Below are 22,612 nucleotides of genomic sequence, written 5' to 3'. Positions count from 1 at the left end.
GGGGCTACTCTTCTTCATGATGTGCGGGCTTCTCATTGCGGTGGCTTCTCTTGTTGCAGAGCACGGCCTCTAGGTGTGCAGACTTCAGTAGTTGTGGCATGAGGGCTCAGAAATTGTGGCTCATGGGCTCTAGAGCGCAGGCTCAGTAGTTGCAGCGCACAGGCTTAGTTGCTCAGTAGCATGTGGGATCTTCCTGGACCAGGGCTCAAACCTGTGTCCCCTCCATTGGCAGATGGATTCCTAACCACTGCGCCACCAGGAAAGTCCCCCTCCGTCATTTTTGAAGGACAGTTTTTGCCAGATACAGTATTCTTGGTTGACAGTTTTTTTTTTTCTTTTGGTAATTTAAATATGTCATCCTCCTCTCTTCTGTCCTCCATAGTTTCTGATTAGAAATTGACTGTTAATCTGTTGAGGCTCCCTTGTAAATGATGAGTTGCTTCTCTTGCTTTTAATGATTCATTTTTTTTTTCAACAGTTTGCTTATAATGTGTCTTGGTTTGAATCTCTTTGACTTTATCCTACTTGGAGTTCATTGAGCTTCTTGGATTTGTAGATTTGTCTTTCATCAAATCTGGGAAGATTTTGGCCATTATTTTTTATTTATTTATATTTTTTTATTATTATTTTTTTTGTGGTACACGGGCCTCTCACTGTTGCGGCTTCTCCCATTGTGGAGCACAGGCTCTGGACGCACAGGCTCAGCGGCCATGGCTTACGGGCCTAGCCGCTCCGCGGCATGTGGGATCTTCCCATACCGGGGCACGAACCCGTGTCCCCTGCATCGGCAGGCGGACGCTCAGCCACTGCGCCACCAGGGAAGCCCTTGGCCATTATTTTTTAAAATAGTCTTTCTGCCCTTTTCTCTTTTCTGGGACTCCTGTAATGTGGATGTTGATATGCTTAATGGCATCCCACAGGTCTTTTAGGCTCAGTCTGCTTTTCTTTATTCTTTCTTTGTAGACATTGCTCTATATTCAAGTTTGCTGATTCTTCGTTTTGCCTGCTCAGATCTGCTGTCATACCCATCTAGTGAACTTTTTGTTTCAGTTAGTATATTTTTAGCTCCAGAATTAAAACTACTGAAGTATAGAAAGTTGAACATGAAAGCCTTCTTTTACCTTCTTCCAGAACTAACCATGAATCCTTTCTGATTTTTGTGTACATACAAAAAGCCATGCAAATATATGTGCTTGTTGAGGTTTTTGTTTGTTTGGTTGTTTGTTTTTTGTTTTTTTTTGTTTTTTGTTGAGGTTTTTTAAAGCTTTTTATTTTGATACAATTTCACATTTACCAGAAAACTTACAATGATAGTACAGAGTTCCTGTATACCTTCTATTGAGATTACCTACATGTTTCATATTTTTGTTATGTTCTTCACTCATTCTCCTTTCCTATCATCTATCTGTTCTCTATTTGTATTTACATATACATATTATTTTTTTCATAATTGCTTGAAAGTAAGTTGGGGACTTCCCTGGTGGCGCAGTGGTTGAGAATCCGCCTGACAATGCAGGGGACATGGGTTCGATCCCTGGTCCGGGGAGGTCCCACATGCTGCAGAGCAACCAAGCCTGTACGTCACAACTGCTGAGCCCACGTGCCACAACTACTGAAGCCCGTGTGCCTAGAGCCCGTGCTCCACAACAAGAGAAGCCACCACAATGAGAAGCCTGTGCACTGCAATGAAGAGTAGCCCCTGCTTGCTGCAACTAGAGAAAGCCTGTGCATAGCAACGAAGACCTAACACAGCCAAAAATAAATAAGTTAACAAAAAAAAAAAGGAAAAAAAAAAGAAAAGTAAGTTGAAGACACGGTACCCTATTACTGCTTTACAGTGCGTGCTTCCTAAAAATAAGAACATTCTCTTACATAGCTACATACTAATGATCAAAATCAGGAAATTAACTGTTGTTGAATCACCCATTGTCCAGCAGCATTCTTATAGCAAAAGAACATCCTGGATCATGCATTACATTTAGTGGTTTTGTAGTTTTAATTGCCTTTCATCTGAAACAGTTTCTTAGTCTTTGTCTTATGACTTTGACATATTTGTAGAGTACAGACCATTTATTTTATAGAATGTCTCTCAAGATGGGTTTGTTTGATATTTCTTCGTGATTAGATTCAGGTTGTTTGATACTTCCTCATGATAGTTTCACTTTTGGCAGGAATACCACAGAGTTGATGTGTTCTCAGTGTATCATATATGGAGGTGTCAGTTTGTTCCATTACTGGTAATGTTAATTTTGATCACTTGGTTAAGGTGGTGTCTGCCAAGATAAAGTTACTGTTTTCTCCACCATACTTAATAAAAAATATATTGTGGGAGATACTCTGAGACTATGTACATATCCCGTTACCCTTGTGGAACTTGAACCCACTTGTTTTAGCATCTACTGATACTGATTCTTCAGATTATTGATATGATGGTTGCCAATTATGAGTTAGGTTTAATTCACAGTTTTAGAAAATTAAAATGTGATTATTCTGCAGCCTCTTTCATTTTACACTATAGCAGTAGCATCTTTTTATTTCTTTATTTTAGAAAGTTCCAAACTTATAAATGTAGATCTAGCCATAACAGCTGTCAATCTGCCTTTCTTCCTCCCTCTCTCCCTCCCTTCCTCTTTTTCTTTCTTTCTTTCTTTTTAATAAATTTCAGGTGTACAACATAGTGATTCACAATTTTTAGAGGTTATACTCCATTTATAGTTATTATAACAATCTTATTTCATATACATGCCCTCTTCCCAGTTATTTTGGAGCAAATCTCAGTCATATCATTTCATCTGTAAATATATTTTTGTGTATCCCTGAAAGATAGGAATTATAAAAAAACTGTAATACCATTGTCCTACCTTAAAATTTAACTTATTTAATATTATCAGATATCCAGTTAGTGTTCATATTTTCCCAATTGTTTTCACTTTTTTCTTCAGTGTGTTCGGATTGGGATCCAAATAAGATCTGTATGTTGTGATTGCTTTATTTATTTAAATAATATTTTTTAAAATTTTAATTTAATTTAATTTATTTGGTTGCGCCAGGTCTTAGTTGTGGCTCGCCGGCTCCTTAGTTGCAGCACGTGGGCTCCTTAGTTTCGGCATGCAAACTCTTAGTTGCGGCATGCATGTGGAATCTAGTTCCTTGACCAGGGATTGAACCTGGGCCCTGTGCATTGGGAGAGCAGAGTCTTAACCACTGCACCACCAGAGAAGTCCCTGTGATTGATTTAGATTTATTGCTTATGCTCTTTTTTAACTTACAGATTCCCTCCTTTCTATTTTTCTTTTTTTTTTCTTTGAAATTCTGTGTTGAAGGAAACAGTTTTTCCTGAAAAGTGTCTTACAGCTAGGAGTTTGCTGTTTAATTCAATTTACTACTATTTCAATTAGAATTTAGTGTCTATATATAAATACAAGTATACATATATACAAATATATGAGGTTTGTTTCTTATTTTCCTTTTTTTCTCCTTCCTTTGTCAAGTTTTGGTATCAGTATTATGCTAATCTCATATGGTAACTTGGAAATTTGGCAACATTAATTCAATAGGTACTAACTGAGCACTATTTACAGACACTATGCTTGGTGAAATGGTGAACAAAACCAAAGTGGTTCTTGTACTCATAGTGCTTAAAGCCTAGTGGGGAAAGCTAGGCAATAAATAAACCCTGTATAAAACTACAAAGTGCAAAGCTGTGTTTGTTTCCATTTTACATGTTGGAATAATTTAAGTAAAATAGGAATAATTTGTTGCTTAAAGACTTGCTAGAACTTTAAATAAAATCATCTATTCTGATGCTTATATTTACATAAAATTATTTTATTTGCCTGTGGAATTACTTAGCAACCCTTACCTTCTACCCTCAGATCCTTGATATTCTGTGAAGTTGTGCCATTTTTATATTGTTTGTTCCCTGGTATTGCACAGTGTTCCCCTGGGGGTATGAGTTCTCAAGTTTGGTGAGCAAGGTTCTGTTACTTCTTTGTTTCTATGGGAGAAAAATCATTGAGATTTCACATGACTGAAACAGTCAGAATGATGCAATCCACTGAGTGTGAAGACTCTTGAAAAGACAGAAAAATTATGTTTTTGATTACTTCTCTCAGGTCAGATTAATAGCCTCTGGTATGATAATTAGCTTTTTTGTATTTTAAATTGATCAATTATTTTGTATGGGCTTCTAGTAGAGTGAAATTGTTTTATTAGTGTCAAATAGTAAGCGTTTTCTTCTCCTTCAAAAAACATGGGTGTGGACTGTGTATACCTACTGAGTCATAGATTCAACAAGTAATTACATGTGTTTATGTGCCCTCATAACTAAGAATATGAAGTCTTGTGATATCTTTCTTATATATATTACTATAAAAACGATTGAAGTACTTAGTTATAAAAGAATGTGTCTAGACCCTTAAAGGTTTTGCAAAGATTGTCAGAGGTAATTTACTCCAGACCTCTCTTTTTACAGAAGAAGCCGTGAATTTTTTTTTTCTTCTTCTTCTTTCTTTGAAAGGTTTTGACTGGCTCTAAGCCATACCAAATTGATGAAAGAAGTGAGACTAGAACCTAAGTTTTTAACTGTCCAGAGTGCTCTTTTCTCGCTTGTATTCTGCCATAAGTTGTGATGTGGTTTTTGAAAGAGTTGGGGAGGAGATGATATTTTTGGTTCAGCAATTTCTTGAAATTATTTTTTCCCAGTTAATGTTTATTAATAGTTTAAAAAATTAAGTTGGATAGGTTTATGGCTTTATTTCCTCTTGGGATGTTGTGCTCTTACTTGCTGAACTCTAAATTACATTAAAGGGAATGTTAAGTGAATTTTAATGAATTGGTTAAGATATTGACTTGAAATTTTTAATTGGCTAATGCTTTATGTCATGACTCCCAATTCTAGCTTTTAGCTAGTCAGTACTTTCCTGTTCTTACATTATGTTACCCTCACAGGCCTTACCATTTCATACTATTTATTGGTAACTACAGGAAATCATTGTTTAACTTTTTTAAGGGCATTCTTTTGTCTAGTTTCATTCCCAAGTTACGTATTAGTTAGCGATATAAAATTATCATATTTTCAGAAAGTTTGAGAGGGCAAGAAGATATGAAAAGGCCACCTCTGCTAAAGATTAGACACTGTGCTTAGAGGATTAAGAGGAGCCCAGAGTCCAGGAAAATCCTTGTTTGGATTTTTCTTGACCCATTTTGGAATTAACTAGAGTTCTTAACTGCAGTTCTGATAAAATCACATTGGGTCAGTAACTTGCTTTGACACTACTATATTATCTTTTTTATGTACTACTTGTTGCTTTTTAAATTTTAGTGAGCTGATATTTAACTATAACCAGTTTTTATTAAACTGTGAAATGAACTTTGCATTCAGTCACATTTGCTTGTTTTAAAGCCTTTAGTATACTATATGGTTAGTAGCTTTGGTAAAAACCTCATTTGCAAGAGAAATTAGTGAGAAACCTTGTACAGTACCAGAATTTGACTTTAAAAATAACCTTTTGTTTTCAAAGTTTTTCATGAGGCAAGCACTTTGTTGGATTTTAAGTCTCAGAAAGTTGTTTTTGCCCACTAGCTTTCTGTATAGAGTGAAATAGTTTTTATGTACTTGGGCAGTTGTGCACTGTTACTGTACTTTTGTTTGTTTGGAATTTATTTTGGTATGGAAGTGTGAGGTGAGCATCCAACTTTACTTTTTTCTAGGTGGCTACTCAGCTGTCTCATCACTTCACAGATTTTAAATGGCACTTTATTTATTTATTTATTTATTTATTTATTTTTGACGGTATGCGGGGCTCTCACTGTTGTGGCCTCTCCCATTGCGGAACACAGGCTCCGGATGCGCAGGCTCAGCGGCCATGGCTCACAGGCCCAGCCGCTCCACGGCATGTGGGATATTCCCGGACCGAGGCACGAACCCGTGTCCCCTGCACCGGCAGGTGGACTCTCAACCACTGTGCCACCAGGGAAGCCCCACTTTATTTATTTTTAAAAAAATATTTATTTATTTGGTTGCTCCAGGTCTTACTTGCGGCACGCAGGATCTAGTTCCCTGACCGGGGATCGAACCTGGGCTCCCTGCACTGGGAGCGTGGAGTCTTAACTGCTGGACCACCAGGGAAGTCCCTTAAATGGCACTTTAAATGTCTACATTTGGGGTATCTTTAGGGATTTCTACTCTGTTCCATTGATCTGTTTATATGCCAGTACAGCACAGCTTTAAGTGTTGTATTTTGTAATAAGTATTTTAATATCTGATAGGCTATTCTCCCTTTATTATTTTCTTTGGAATTTTCTTGGCTACTGTTAATTGTTATTTCCATATGACCTTTAGAGTCAGCTTGTCTAGTTAAAAAAATGAAAACAGAAGACTCCAGTTTTCATTTGCATCATGCCAAATTAATATAGCAACTTAGGAAGAATTGATCTTAATGATGTTGTGTGTCCTAGCCAAGATTATTATATATTTTTCTGCAATTGTATAAGTCTTCTTTTGTGTCTCAGTAGCTTTAGTTTTCTTCCGTTACATCTTAGTTTATTCCTACTTCTTATCTCCTGTGGTATATCATGCTTCCTTTATACTTCTTATCTGGTCATTGTATATATGAAGAGTATTTGTTTCAGAATATTCATTTGTAATTAAACACCTTTTTGTATTATATTTGTAATAGTTTTTCAGTTTTTGGTCTTCCTTGGGAAAGTCTATCTTCTGACATTTTATACTTTTTACTTCTTTCATCTGATGTTAAATAAAGCAATTGTGATAATGGACATCTTTGTCTTGTTCCTGTGCTTAGTGGAATCTTTGTATAGTTTCCCCATTAGTCAGCATTCTCTGGCTTTGGTATTGAGAGGGATGATTTTTGTTATTGTTTTAACCTTATGTTAAGGACATGGCTATATGATTTTTCTTCTTAGATCTATTAATATATGGTGAATTATATCAACAGATTCCTAATGTTGAACTATCCTGTATTGATGGAATAAATCCCACTTGGACATGATGTATTCCTATAATGTACTACTAAATTTGTGTTTTTTATTTTGAGGATTTTTTAATCTGTATTTATACATGAGATTTTTCTGTAGTTTTTTTCTTTTATGGCGTCATATTCTTAAAAAAAATTAGAAACCTTCCTTCTTTTCTTATGTTTTAGAACCATGAAAATCTCATTGGACTAAGGTTTCTTTTGGGTGGCGAGAGCTCTTCGATAATTTTTTTCTCTTTCCTCTTTGGTTATAGGTCTGGTTAACATTTCTGCCTCGTCTATGGTCAGTTTTGATAGTTAATATTTTTCTAGAAGATAATCCATTTTATCCAGGTTCTCAAATGTATTTGACAGAAGGGGAGCAAAGCAATGACTTGGGATTATTTTAATTTCCTCTATTATTTTGTATACATATCCACCCCCCGCCCCCTTTTAAAATTAAGTTAGCTGGATGGTTATAATTTTCCAAAGAACCAGCTCTTGGGTTTATTTATTAGTTGATCTATTTTTCTTATTTTTTTTTTTTTTTGCGGTACGCGGGCCTCTCACTGTTGTGGCCCCTCCCGTTGCGGAGCACAGGCTCCGGATGCGCAGGCTCAGCGGCCATGGCTCACGGGCCTAGCCGCTCCGTGGCATGTGGGATCCTCCCGGACCGGGACACGAACCCATGTCCCCTGCATCGGCAGGCGGACTCTCAACCACTGCGCCACTAGGGAAGCCCTGTTTTTCTGATTCTTAATTGATTATGTTCTGTTTATATCTTTGCTGTTTCCATTCTTGTGTTTTCTGTGGGTGTGGTTATTTATACCCTAAGTTCTCATGCTGTGAATTTTCCTCTGAGACTGCTGTGTGCTATAGATTTTCCTGAGTACTGCTTTAGCTGCATGTTGTAGGATCTCAAGTGCAGTATTTTCATTGTCGTCATCTTTTTGCCACGCGGCTTGTGGGATCCTAGTTCCCTGACCAGGGATCGAACCTGGGTCCCCAGAAGTGGAAGCGTGGAGTCCTAACCACTTGACTGCCAGGGAATTCCCTTTTGGTTCCTGCTTTGATCCATGAGTTCTGTAAGAGACAGTTTAGTAATTCATGTAGTAGGACTTTTTTGTTTTCTGATGTAATTAAATTATAATTTTTTGCCTTTTGACTATTGGCTGTGCTACTGTTGATTTTTGAAATTCATTGGAATTTTCTTTGTGGCCTAATAATTACTCAGTTTTTTGTAAAGTGTTCTGTGGGTACTTGAAAAGGTGTATTCTGCTTTTCATCATGGATTGCATTCTTTATCGTCAGTAAAGTAGGACACCTATTACACTTCCATGAAGTCTGTTACCTAGAACCATTTGTATGTTTTCAGGTATTCTTAGTGGTCTAGAAACCTCCGATTTATTCTTTCTTCTGTCTCTGAGATTACAACCTTTTACTAGTTACATACTATATTGTTTCTCTTTTTGTTTTGTTTTGTTTTAACATGAAAACATCACTTCCTTTATTTTGGGTTCCCAAAGTCAAAAATAAGATTAGAACTAATATTCAGTCTATCACAGATATTTACTATGCTCAGTGCAATAATGCACTAACAGTTAAAAAAACCCACTGCAATATTGTACATCTTTTCTGTGTTTTACATCATTTTCCCCACAGCTATTGAAAATTCAAGCGTCAGTTTGAAACACAACCTACATGACAGGCTATAAATTGTTAATAGTTCTGCTTCTTTGGAAAAGCACTATTGTGGCATTTGCTCATTTTAGCAGACAGCACAAGGGGAAAAAAATAAGAAAAAATAGTTCTCTTATCAGTGTCTGGGGTTTGTTTTCCCTCTGTTGCTCACTATATTTTTTTCCCCTTAATTACAAAGTATGTGTATGTATGTCAGTTGGTAGATTTGTTCTCAATATAGGAAAGTTGGAAAGCAAATAGCATAAAAAGAAAAAACCAAAAGCCTCACCTGTAAACCCATCACCCAGATATAACCACCATTATAAGACTATGTCTTATCCTTATTTGTTTCCATATTCACATAGATATACTGCCCTCTTTTCCAAAATGGCAAGGTGTTTAACATATGGTTGCCAACTTTTAATTTTGCCAGTAAAGACATCTTTATTTATTTATTTACACAATAAATTTTTTTTTTTTTTTTTTTTTGTGGTACGCTGGCCTCTCACTGTTGTGGCCTCTCCCATTGCGGAGCACAGGCTCCGGACGCGCAGGCTCAGCGGCCATGGCTCACGGCCTAGCTGCTCCGCGGCATGTGGGATCTTCCCGGACTGGGGCATGAACCCGTGTCCCCTGCATCGGCAGGCGGACTCTCAACTACTGTGCAACCAGGGAAGCCCCATAAATTTGTTTTATTTATTTTTGGCTGCATTGCGTCTTCGTTGCTGCGCGTGGGCTTTCTCTAGTTGCGGCGAACGGGCTTCTCATTGCAGTGGCTTCTCTTGTCGCAAAGCACGGGCTCAAGGAGCGCAGGCTTCAGTAGTTGTGGCACATGGGCTCAGTAGTTGTGGCTTGCGGGCTTATTTGCTCTGTGGAATGAGGGATCTTCCGAGACCAGGGATCAAACCCGTGTCCCCTGCATTGGCAGACAGATTCTTAACCACTGTACCACCAGGGATGTCCCTAAAGACATCTTTAAGACGTTACTGTGTAAATGATATCACTTAACCTGAATACTGAATATTTAATTTGGAAACATGAATATTTTTCCTTCATTTTATTATACCATTATAGATTTATGGTATGTTTAGAGTTGGCTGATTATTCAGTCTACTACCCTTATCTTACCCATGAAGAAACTGAGGCTCCAAAATGTCTCTTGAGACCTGAGAGAGAAGAAAGCTTTTTGTCAATGAGTATAATATAGTCTAGTATTGACATTTTCATGGCATTTACATGTGTGATTTTTTTTTCTTTTGGCTGTGCCACATGGCTTTGACATTTTAATGGCATCTACGTGTGTGATTTTGTTTTCTTTTTCTTTGGCCATGCCACAGGGCTTGTGGGGTCTTGGCTCCCCGACCAGGGATTGAACCCCGCGCCCTTGGCAGTGAAAGCTTGGAGTCCCAGCCACTGAGTCCCAACCACTGGACTATGCCAGGGAATTCCCTACACATGTGATTTTTGTCATATATATGTTGTATGGGTGTTAACTTGGTTTTCAGACTTGAAATTTGATGATTTCCAAAGCCATCTTTCTCTGTAAATTGGAGAATTTCCAGGATTAATTTGCATCTTGGGAAATTCCTGATTACAGCTCACATTGTGTGATTGGGATAGCTTACTGAGTTGTTAAATTGCTGTTTTGTATTGGGAAGATGTTTGTAGTGTGTAATTTAATGATGATACAAGAAAGGGAAGAAAGAAAATTAGAACATTAATATTAAATTGCCCTTGGGCTTTCTCTTCCCCTTACGAAGCTGCCTGGGCCTTGCTAATATGTTTTCATTCTCCTGGTCTCCTACCCTTACTTCCTTTCCCCTACCCTCCTCACCTTTCCCTTTTTTCATTCCTTACTCTATCTCTTCTGCCTCTTGCATTCTAACTCCTTCTCTCCCTGCAGTTCTATTCTTGTTACCTATTTCCCCATCTCTCTTTGTTCTTAGATGTCTTTAATCAGTGATTCAAAATTTTAAGTTATCCGGTTTTCTTCCTGTAGCATATGAACTAAAGTGGCATTGAACCAGCAAAATAAAACATTGCTTTTAATTCTTGGTTGCTTCAGGGAGTTCTACACTTTATTAGTGTAAAGTTTATGAATTAAAAATGTGTGTACGGGGCTTCCCTGGTGGTGCAGTGGTTGAGAGTTTGCCTGCCGATGCAGGGGACATGGGTTCGTGCCCCGGTCCGGGAAGATCCCACGTGCCGTGGAGCAGCTGGGCCCGTGAGCCATGGCTGATGAGCCTGCACGTCCGGAGCCTGTGCTACGCAACGGGAGAGGACACAACAGTGAGAGGTCTGCGTACCGCAAAAAAAAAAAAAAAAAAAGTGTGTTATTGTTAGTAGAAGCATTTATATTTAATAGAAGCATTTATATTTATTTTAGCGGAAATTTATGATGCTTAAGATTTTTTTTCTCACGTGAGCATTTGTAATTTTACATTTGGGGCAAATACATTTTTTTCAGTCTTGTTTTGTGTACATTTGTTACTTAGGAAAAGCAACTTGTAAAAACATTTTAAAACTTATACTTATTTCCCATCACTTATATGCTTTTAATGAACACTCTTTGTGCCATCACAACCTATTTTCTGAATTTTCCATAATTTAATCATTTTCATGATTGAACATTTAGATTATAGGAAAGTATTATAAAATAAGTATTTACAATTAAATAAAATATAGGAAGTTTATGTGGTAGCTCATACACACACACACCACACACACACACACACACACACACACACACACACACACACACACACACACACACACACCACACACCACACACACACACCACACTTAATTTTGCTCAGATGTTCCAGGAAAAAAAAGTTGACCCTAAGTAGCTATTAAAATGCTTTTTTTTTTTTGCATGTGGGATCTTCCCGGACTGGGGCACGAACCCGTGTCCCCTGCATTGGCAGGCGGACTCTCAACCACTGCGCCACCAGGGAAGCCCTAAAATGCTTTTGATACTTCAGAGATAGTGAAGTGTTACTGCATAGCAGACATTAGAAAAATCTTTAAGTGACCAAATATGGATGGATTTCTCATATTCTTATGGTTTGTGGAAAATATAATAGGAGTTACATTCAGTGAACTCTTTTAATATTTAAAGAAAACCCCTAGATAATCTGCATTTTATCAGCTCTATTGAGGCATAATTTTAAAGAATTTTCACCTGTTTTTTAGTAATAAGGGGTACTGTGTTTTAATTTTCATTTATTAGTCTTTTCAACAAATTTTGCTTTGTTGCTGATAATATGCATGTTTCTTTTTTTAATTTAATTTTATTATTTATTTTTGGTTGTGTTGGGTGTTCGTTGCTGCACGTGGGCTTTCTCTCGTTGAGGTGAGCAGGGGCTACTCTTCGCTGTGGTGTGCATGCTTCTCATTGTGGTGGCTTCTCTTGTTGCGGAGCATGGGCTCTAGATGCGCAGGTTTCAGTAGTTGTGGCATACGGGCTTAGTTGCTCCTCAGCATGTGGGACCTTCCTGGACCAGGGATCAAACCCGCGTCCCCTGCATTGGCAGGTGGATTCTTAACCACTGCACCACCAGGGAAGTCCCAATATGCATGTTTTAATGGGGTAGGGTGTAGTTATTGATTTGCATTTCCCTGACTAGTGAAAAATGTGTTAAACATCTCATGTGCTTCTTAGTCATTTGTGTATCTTCTTTGGAGAATTGACTATTCAGATTCTTTTGCCAACTTTCTAATTGGATGTCTTTTTATTATTGAATTGTAGAGTTATTTATATATTCTAGATACAAGTCCCTCAGATAGATAATTTTCAATATTTTCTCCCTTTCTGTGGGTTTTCTTTGGTTGAGGCGTTTTTAAAAAAGCCATTAAAAATTCATTTAAATTTGATTGATATATATACACTAATATGTATAAAATGAATAATAAGAACCTGCTATATAAAAAAACAAAATAAAATTCAAAACTCTTCGAGGGAAAAAAATTCATTTAAATTTGGTGGAACTTCTTTAAAACATTCCTGATGTTAGCTTGTTCACAGAATTATTTATTAAATCAGAGTCCCCCCCTCCAAAAAGAAATCAGAGCCTCTCCCAAGCCATTTACCTCTCAAAAACAGCTGCTGCTTCAAACAGCTGATATCCCACAATATCAATAAATATTAGGAACACAGAGATGAAAACACTGATTTCCTGCACCTGTCTGTGAGCATATTCCCAGGTCTCATTGCTGGATGCTTAGATTCTGCTGCTTTCAACAGAGATTTAGAAAAAATACATTTCTGGTCCGTACCTCTGTGGGAAGATTGAGGCTGCCAAGAATCTTGCTTCTGGGTTTAAAAGTTTCCCTGTATTATTGTGGTTTATGTACATTATGATGACTCTGAAGCCTGTAAGAGTCTATGAAATGTCTTCTATACATAGAAGAAAGTTAAATCATTTTCAGTGTGGTTTGTTGGTTCTTTGAAAATTGATGATCCATATACTTTAAAATTTTAGCTCTCCATTAACTAGTAGAATATCAACCAGAATGTTTCATGCCAACATCATGCTGGAAAACTTTTAAAGTAAAGCATTGAAGAAATTATAAAATTAATATTTGTTTGCCATACAGTGTTCAGAAACTGTAGAAAAATTTTATGAATTATTCCTAGTGCTACCACTTAGAGGCAGCCACTTTAAATATGTTTAATGTATTTCCTTCTGATGTTTTTCTTTTCACAAATTAAAAAACGTCGTTTCTTTTAAAATCTGTGAATACTTACTTTTTCCATAATACTTTTTTTCCTTAAAGGGGTTGAGCACAACCTTTGTCTTCTACTCAGTGTTGTGGTTAAGTCCATAGCAGTTAACTAACCAGTAACTTTCTGTGACTAATGGAAATGGCACAGTAATTGTTCGCTGTTGACACTTAAAACTATACTTGAATGACATTTGCTGGCTATTAGGCCTTAATATGGGGTCACCTACACTACCTACAATGTGGCATCACTGGACGTCAGGACAAATATATGCTCTTGCTACTGTTATAGTATGACTTTCTAACCAATGTAGGACAGATAAGTTGGGATGTGAAATAAGCTACGGAAATGCCTCTGTGAAGTGGCCTTGGCAAAGTTAGAATCAAGAATGGGCTATTGGAAGTGGTTTGTTTTGTTTGTTTGGTAGCTGCTTCCCCCCGCCCCCCACTAAAGAGAGTTAATTTATTATCCTTCAGATTGTAAAAATTAATGAATAAATTTCTCTTTTACCAATGACTGAAATTGTTACTTATTTCACTCATAATAGCCATTATGAAAGTGAAAAAATATCACTCATCTTTCCTTTCCCTTCCTCTGTACCTAAATAATCATTCTTTAGTTTGCATACCTTATCAAATTCAGAGCTACTTTTTTTTTTTGGTAACAGCTTTATTGATATAATTCATATCTCATACAATTCAACCATTTAAGAATACAATTCAACAGTGTTTAGTATATTCACAGAGTTTTGGGACTATCACCACAGTCAGTTTTAGAACATTTTCATCACCCCATAGAGAAATTTGGTTCCTGCTAGCCATGATGACTGCATTGTAAAAACGGTTTTAGCCTTGCTCTTTGCGAAGTTTAAAAGGTATTTTACCAGTTAAAGACATAATATTAAAATAATGTTAATTGAATTTGTAATTTTCAACTTGTGTTTCATTCTTTCTTTCTAAAGGAGCCTAAGCTAAGAGAAAGATAAACTGATTTACTTGCACTTAAAATTTTTTTTTTGCTTTTAAATTGGGAAGAAATCCATTGTTAGAAACCATACTTCACTGTAGAAAACCCTTGTCATCAGGCAGAAAGCATACTAATAGAATTTGGTACAGCCATATAATATGTTATTTTGAATTTTGGCATTTTAAAAATGAAACTTTATTCTACTCCTAGTGGAGTAGCTTAAAATATTATTAGTGTTATTCAGTGATTCTATTTTATCTAATTTCAATGTGATGGGTATATATATATACACTTTTTAAAAATTTGAAGGTATAATTTACACAAAGTAAAATTAACCCTGTTTTCAGTTCTGTGATTTGTGACAAATGCATATAGTCCTGTAACCATTAGTGCAATCAAATATAGAAGTTTCAATAACTTCAAAAAATTCCCACATTCCCTTTTATATAGTCAGTTCCTTCCCCCACTATTAGTGTCCAGTAGCTAGATTACTTTTTTGTTCTTGTAGTTTTGCCTATTCTGGAATATTGTAAATGGAATCCTATTCCATACATATATGTATGTAACCTTTTGAGTTTGGCTTCTTTCACTTACCATAATGCATTTGAGATTCATCCAAGTTGTTGTAGTGTATTAGCATATCACATACAGTCCACCCATTTAAAGTGTACAATCCAGTGGCTTTTAGTATATTCACAGAGTTGTGCAGTCATCACCATAATCACATTTAGAATATTTTCATCACCCCCAAAAGAAACCCTGTAGTTCTTAGCCATAATTTCCCCATCCCCCTGAGTTAATTTTTATATACGGTGCAAGGTATGGATTGAGGTTTATTTTTTGCATACAAATGTCTGGCATCATTTGTTGAGAAGACTATCCTTTCCCCTTTGAATTGCCTTGCACCTTTGTTGAAAATCAGTTAACTATATGCATATGGGTATATTTCTTTTTTTTTTCACTGTCATTATTTTAATTTCATTTTGAACAAAAAATCCACTTGTTGCATACTTCACAGCACGCAGCTCTTCTGATCTACACATATCTGGGTCAGTTTGAATTCTTTTCTCAGTGAAGTACAGCCTAAAGTACTTGCGTGGTTGGTCGTTATGGTACATCTTCGGGACATTTTTTTCATATGGGTCTATCTGTACTCTGTTCTGTTGGTCTGTGTGATATATTTATGCCATTTCCATACTGTCTTAATTACTCTAATAGTAAGTCTTGAAGTTAGGTGGTAAGTTCTCCAGCTTTGTTCTTTTTCAAAATTGTTTTGGCTATTGTTTCCTTTGCCTTTACATGTAAATTTTAAAATCAACTTGTCAGTTTCTTAAAATCCTGTACAGATTTAATTATTTTGAATACTTTTCACATGATAGGTGCAATATACTCGCCTTCTTTAAAAAAAACTTACAGTAGAACATACAGGCATACCTCAGATATTGTGGGTTCAGTTCCAGACCACTGAAGTAAAACGAATATCACAATAAAGCAAGTCATGCAAGGTTTTTTGGTTGCCCAGTGCATGTAGAAGTTATGTTCTGGTGAGGGGACTAAGATCCCATATGCTGGGTGGGGGGGTGGGCAACTAAGCCCGAGGGCCACAACTACCGAGCACGTGGGCCACAGCTAGAGAGCTTTGTGCCGCAACTACAGAGCCCACGAGCCACAACTAGAGAGAAGCCTGCGTGCCACAATGAATTTCCCACGTGCTGCAACTAAGACCTGATGCAGCCAAAAAAAAAAAAAAAAGGTTATTGCTAAAAAATGTCATAACAATTATAATAGTAACATCGAAGGTCATTGATCACCATGACAAATACAATTATAATGAAAAAGTTTGAAATATGGTGAGAATTACCTAAATGTGACACAGACACGAGGTGAGCAAATAAATGCTCTTGGAAAGATGGCGCCTTAGGCCTCAGACTTGCTGAATGCAAGGTTGAGCATACCTTCAATTTGCACAGTAAAGTGAAGTGCAATAAAATGAGGTATGCCTGTAGATCATTTTAAGTATGATGCCTTGCATTGTACTGTAGGTAATACAGACTAGTAGAAATCATACCATATATTCATTATATGCTTATGTCTCAGGCAAGTTAAAGGTCTAAACATCATATCAAGGGAAATAAACTTTTAGGTTGAAGGTCTCAGATTGTCTTTGCAAGAAAAGGACTTTGTACTGCTCAAAGTGCAAAGATAATACTAAGCTAGATGTGTGGTTTTATGGGTTTTTCTTCCTTCCTGTTTTGGATTTTTTTTTTTTTTGGCCACACCGCACGGCTTGTGGGATCTCAGTTCCCCGACCAGGAATTAAACCCAGCCTGGCAGTGAAAGCTCCGAGTCCTAACCACTGGATTGCCAGGGAATTCCCCTTTTTTGAAATTGTATACAAAATTAAAACAGTAAGAAGGTTGTATGTCATTGATTCCCTAATTCAGAAATGTCAGTCTTACAGTTACATTTGTCAGTAAAAGGTCTATATTTACATACTGAATAAAATGGGATATATAAAAAATCTTGACAGAACTACAAATATTGACATTAGTAGCTTATATCAGGAAGATAAATGTTTAGTAATTTTTTTTGACAGTTTGTGTATAAATTGGTCAATGGCCAGTTTGCTGTTCTAATGTTTTTATTTTCCAGAACATGCAGATTCAGAAATGTTTTTTTTCTGGAAAAGTGGTTTCTCCCCCTTTCTGCTTTCTTTTTTGAGACTTTGGGACTGAGAAGTTTGAGGGTTATGTCAGTCCTGGAACCTTTTAGTCTTCTGGTTTCTTTTTGTAGTCTGAATTTTCTTTTTTTAAGCTATTTATTGATTGATTGGCTGCGTTGGGTCTTTGTTGCTGCCTGCGGCTTTCTCTAGTTGCGGCAGGCGGAAACTACCCTTTGTTGCAGTGCATGGGCTTCTCATTGCAGTGGCTTCTCTTGTTGAGGAGCATGGGCTCTAGGCACGAGGGCTTCAGTAGTTGCGGTGTGTGGGCTCAGTAGTTGTGCCGCATGAGCTCAATAGTTGTGACTTGTGGGCTCTAGAGCGCAGGCTCAGTAGTTGTGGCGCACGGGCTTAGTTGCTCCGCAGCATGTGGGATCTTCCGGGACCAGGGGTCGAACCCGCGTCCTCTGCATCGGCAGGCGGGTTCTTAACTGCTGCGCAACCTGGGAAATCCTCAATTTTCTTATAATGGTTTGTTTGTATCCCCTGAAGGCATAATGCGCCTAAGAAATATTTCTTTGTTTTTCAGGTTCTAAATGGCTTCTAAGAAGTTGGGTGCAGATTTTCATGGTAAGTGGACTGTTAGATATCATGGTTTAAGTTTTGATCTGATCAGAGAATTTGAAATCACATTAAGTAAGTGTCCCTTTTTGTTTATTTAAATGAGCGGCTTGAGGAAAATAAAGTTGTACAACAATGTAACATTCATTCCATAGGACTTCACATAACTTTAATGTGAAGTTCAAATGGATAAACTTTAGAGTATCTCTGTATTTATTGTACTTGAAACTGCTGGAGGTGGATAGGGAGTCTGCCTATTTTTGTTGTTTTTCAGCAGTATTTTGAAGTAGTTACCATTCCTTCTCCATCAGGAGAAGGTCCATCTCTTCTCCATCAGGTGTGAAAAATCCATCTCTTCTCCATCAGATGTGAAAAATTCTAAGCCTTTAGTTAACGTTTTATGATGTTTTGGTTTAGGTTTCTCCTCCCATAAAAAGAAATGATTTACTACAAATAAGACATGATTAGCAGATCAATATATTCCAGAAGTATCAGTAGTAGTAATTACAATTTTGCGTTTGTAACTAATAGTTTATCATCTTTTTCTAAGATATGGCCTTCCAAAATGGAGTACATTAATAAACTTTTATTATCTGCATTTGATAGGAATGGAGGTGCCTAAGAAGTTAAAATTAGACCCTCTTTTTGTACAAAGATAAGAATTAAACATCAGAAATATCCAGACAACACAATTATTTTAAAAGGGGTTTTAAAACTAATGTTCCATTTAAAAAATCGTGTCATTGTAAGAATGATTTGTTAGACTGTGTGGCAACATGTATCGTTATACTCTTCTGATCTACAAATGGTTACTTGATAATATCACTTTTCTGAGTCAGGGTGGTGCAGCAGTTCCTTGGTTTTTAACTTGCTTGTATATTTTTATACAACAGCTTTAATATTTTGAACTGCCACTGTGCATATACTTACATACATTGCTTGCGTATGTTTTGTTAAATTCTTTTGGAATTAAGTCATTCAGGCTCTGGAATTTGCATTCTGTATAACCTGTCAGGCATCAGATCTTCAGGTAAGGTATCTCCTGTTGTTTAAGGATTATTACAGGGCTCTTTCAAAGTCTTCAAATGATATAGAGAGGCAGATCTGTAGTTGCCTCTGATCACTTTCTCAAGGGAAAAGAGAGGACAGAGCCAAGGAGAGAGGAAAGACCTAGGGAGAGAAAAGAGCAAAAATGAAAAACTTAAATTTATAATCTTATTTCAAAAGATATGTTTTCTATCTTGAATCTTTAGAAACTCCTTTTTGATTGGAGTGAAAATAAGTTGGACCCCAGTTTATATGTTCCAGCTCAACAATCCAGAGAGAAGATTATAATTCTGAAGTTACCTGATCAATGATGACTTATTTTTTTAGGCCTTCCTCCATCTCTTTACATTCCTAACCAAAATTTTATTGTTTAAATGAAATGCTCTACCTGAGTAAAATTTGAGAAGGATTTTCTCTTTCTCTCTTTGGCTGCTTCTGCTTTAATTTGCTAAGCTCCTACTTGAATTTCAGTGGCTTTAGTTGGGCTGTTAGAATAACGAATCTTATTTTTAGATATCATGTAGTTTAAGGAATAGAAATTAAAGGGAATAGGTGGAGAATATTTAATAGGCAATCTTGTAGGCATCTGCATGCAGGAAATCAAATTCAGACTGGCCTTACAAGGCTGAAATTAGAAAGCCAGGAAACTGAGGCTACTACTCCCTCCATCTTTCACTGCTTTTCTCTGCAGATGTGCTCCATTTTTATTCTTCTGTTTATAGACTTGCTTTTTTGGCCTACTTGTGTAGAGTGCACAGGGCTAAGAATGGCCACCCCAGTTATGGTGCTTCTTGCTTGATCATATAGTGGCTAGCATCATATAGCTGAAGTTTTTGTATCTTTTGGTCAAGGGCGTATCTGACGGGAACATTTTAGTTTATGAGCCTCTGGGTTGGTTCCCCCTAAGTTAGGTATTATCTGACTCGGGGTTAGAGAGAGAGAGAGAGAGAGAGAGAGAGAGAGTGTGTAATTCTAGGGCACTTGGGGTGTGGACAAGGAGGTGACAACTGCTCTCATGACTGGATATGAAAATACTTTTTATTCTGTTTAAATACTTGGGCTGACTATATCTTATGCTGTGCTGTCTTAGCACTAGTATTTGATTTTTCTTCAAGTTCATTCTTTTCAACTGAGGTTGAACTTCTTCCACTGTCATTAATAACCACATACCCCTAAATAATAGAATAAGAAATACAAACAGTTACTTTTCAAAGGCCTTTAAAAATATTGTCCTTATATCATGCAAATTGCAAACCTTTGGCTTAGTTTAAAGCACGCCTTTCCGACTGTCAATTCTCTTTAATTTTTGACTCATTTTCCACTTGTTTAATCTAAGAAAAAAGTTATTTTCCAGAAGTGACTTTTAAAGGATTTTTTAAAATGTTTCAGCAAACAGATAAGTTACTCTTTTAATATCTGGAAAAATGCCCTGATATTCTAATTTGGGAAAAAAATAAGTCTCTGTAATTGGACTTAATAAAACTAAACTCCCTCCTTTGAAATGCCAAGCTGTCATATTTATGACCATTTAGCTAACTTCTGGAAAGGTTTATTTTTCTCTTGGTTTAATTTCTACTAAGATATTGAAATACTTTTTCTGTTGAGTGATAGAAAAAGGTGTTTTATTTTAGATTGTTTTCTTATTTTTATTATTGTTTTTTAATTTTTTGTTCACACTGTGCGGCATATGGGATCTTAGTTCCCCGACCAGGGATCGAACCCGTGCCCCCTGCAGTGGAAGTGCGGAGTCTTAACCACTGTACTGCTGGGGAAATCCCAATCTGTTATTGCTTTTTAAGTACAGAGTAATGTAGAGCAGTCAGCCATCATTTAATCATTGTTCTCCTGTATGTCATATGCTGCCCATCCCCCTTCTTTTAAGACTTTCTTTTGTTTGCAACATTTTAACTATGATGTACCTTGGTTTGATTTTCTATGTATTTATCCTGCTTGGAGTTAGCTAAACTTCTTGGATCTGTTAGTTGATGTCTTTTACTACTTTTGAAAATTTGCAGCCATAATCTCTTCTCACATTTCTTTTGCTCCATGTCTCTCTCTTATCCTTTTGAGACTCTAATCACATATGCATAGGCTGTTTGATATTGTCCCAGAGATCTCTTAAGGCTCTGTTCCTTTTTTTTTTTCTTTTTTTCTCTTTGTGTTTCAATTCTTTTAATTTCTTTTGACTTAATTTCAAGTTCTTTGATTCTTTCATCTTATGAGTATTGTCTTCTGATTAGCATAGCCTGGCTTATGAACTATCAAAATTTTTTTTCTATGATACTTAAGTTTTCATTTTTAGCGTTTCCATTTGTCTCTTTCTATTTCCATCTCTCTGTTGAAATTCCCTACCTGCTCACACATGTTCACCTATTCTATTAGATCCTTTAACATATTTATTATAGTTATTTTAAAGTTCTCTGATAATTCCAGTATCTTGGCTACCCCTGAATTTGGGTCTGATGACTGTTTCTTCTCTTGATGATGGATCACATTTTCTTCCTTTTTTGTGTGTCTTTTTAAAAATTTAATGCCAGATACTGCATATTAAAAAGCTGATTTTGTAGGTTATCTTGTTTTTTGTTAGGACATGAGTAACATTTTCTTTTGACTTCACATCCTGTATTGATATCTGTATAATTGTGTGTGTGTGTGTGTGTGTGTGTGTGTGTGTGTGTGTGTATGCGTGTGTCTCGCTCTATTTATCTATTGATGTAATTTTGCAAGTGTTACCTGACTTACAGCTTTAAGGTAATGATAGTCATGGGATTGCAATTTTCAGTTAATTTTGAGTTTGATCTGTTTTATTCTTCTTTTTCAAAAACCTCAATTTGAACGCACAGTAAAATCTGAATTAAGCATAATCCAGTTGCTACCCTCTATTAGGAATTTCTCTCCCCACATGGAATTACCTTTTTTCAGAAAAACAGGCAGGTCACAAGATCATAAACATTATCAGCAATTTAGAAAGAAAGGAAACAGAATGAAACCTTTCCAGAATTTATCCTGAGTCATTACACGTTCAGCCCAGTTCCTTCCACCATAGCATAATGGCGAGCAGTGTGCAGAACCTGACTTCAAGGAACTGCCACAGCCATCAGAGATGTACTTTCTTTTTTCTAAATGGAACTGAGGAAAATGGGCTCAGACATCTTAGAAAGATTTTCAGTAATAAAGACTGAAACTAAAAGGTACTTGGGGGTGAGCCAGAAGATTGTTAACCACAGTGCTTAATTCTCTGGGCCATGTGGTTGAGTTTTTATTGAATCTATTTAAAAAATAAAATGTATTGAGAAATAAGAGAAATTGATGTCTTTAAATAGATATTCTGATATATTGGATAAAAATGAATAGTTCCTAAGGCATAGTTGGTTATATTTGCAAAAATGTTCTTTTTAATCCTCATAGCAACATCATTCATTGTACTTATGGTAGTCTCTGGCCATCATTCAAAAAGTTGCTTTTCTTGTTGCCGCCTCTTAATGCCTTTTGCCCTTTAGCCCTACCCCCTCCTCCCAATAATCACAAAACTGTTTACTCATTCCTGGTTAACAGAGCTTAAAGGGGGGAGGGGGAAGGTTAGAAGATGTGCTAAGTCACCTTGGCATTGGCTTTGTTAGTGAAATGAAACTGCTTTTTAAAGCAATTACCTGTAATTGGTGCTAATGAAGGGAAACAGCAGTTGTTTCAAGGTGTTCTACTTGATCTGGTCTGTCTCTAAGCCAGGGCCTAGTTCCATTTATAGAATATAAATTGTCAGTGTATACAACACTGTCATAGTTTCCTAACTGAAAGGGTAGGCAAGGAAACTGAACACCCTTCTTGAAAGATATTATCATTTGGCTCAGATATCTCAAGTATAGTACTTTTTAACAGATGGTTTTCTCCCCTCAACTCCCCATTACCAATCTATAATAGAAGTATTCAATTAAGAAA

At 36.6% G+C, this 22,612-nt stretch overlaps 1 protein-coding gene across 4 annotated transcripts in view; it reads left to right on the top strand.

Moving 5' to 3' along the window:
* UBAP1 (ubiquitin associated protein 1) overlaps positions 1 to 22,612 on the top strand; it is a 55,075-nt gene that overhangs the window by 13,464 nt on the left and 18,999 nt on the right. For all 4 annotated transcript variants that reach the window (XM_004275093.3, XM_049711103.1, XM_033437805.2 and 1 more), the window contains exon 2: positions 17,598 to 17,638. In XM_004275093.3, coding sequence (XP_004275141.1) covers positions 17,605 to 17,638 — 34 coding nt within the window. In that variant the 5' untranslated portion in view covers positions 17,598 to 17,604. The remainder of the gene's footprint in view (positions 1 to 17,597; positions 17,639 to 22,612) is intronic.

This window comes from Orcinus orca, chromosome 6 (genome assembly GCF_937001465.1).
Source record: "Orcinus orca chromosome 6, mOrcOrc1.1, whole genome shotgun sequence".
NCBI classification, from domain to species: domain Eukaryota; kingdom Metazoa; phylum Chordata; class Mammalia; order Artiodactyla; family Delphinidae; genus Orcinus; species Orcinus orca.
The sequence above is the reverse complement of the archived record's forward strand: the minus strand, read 5'-3'. Positions and strand labels throughout refer to the sequence as shown.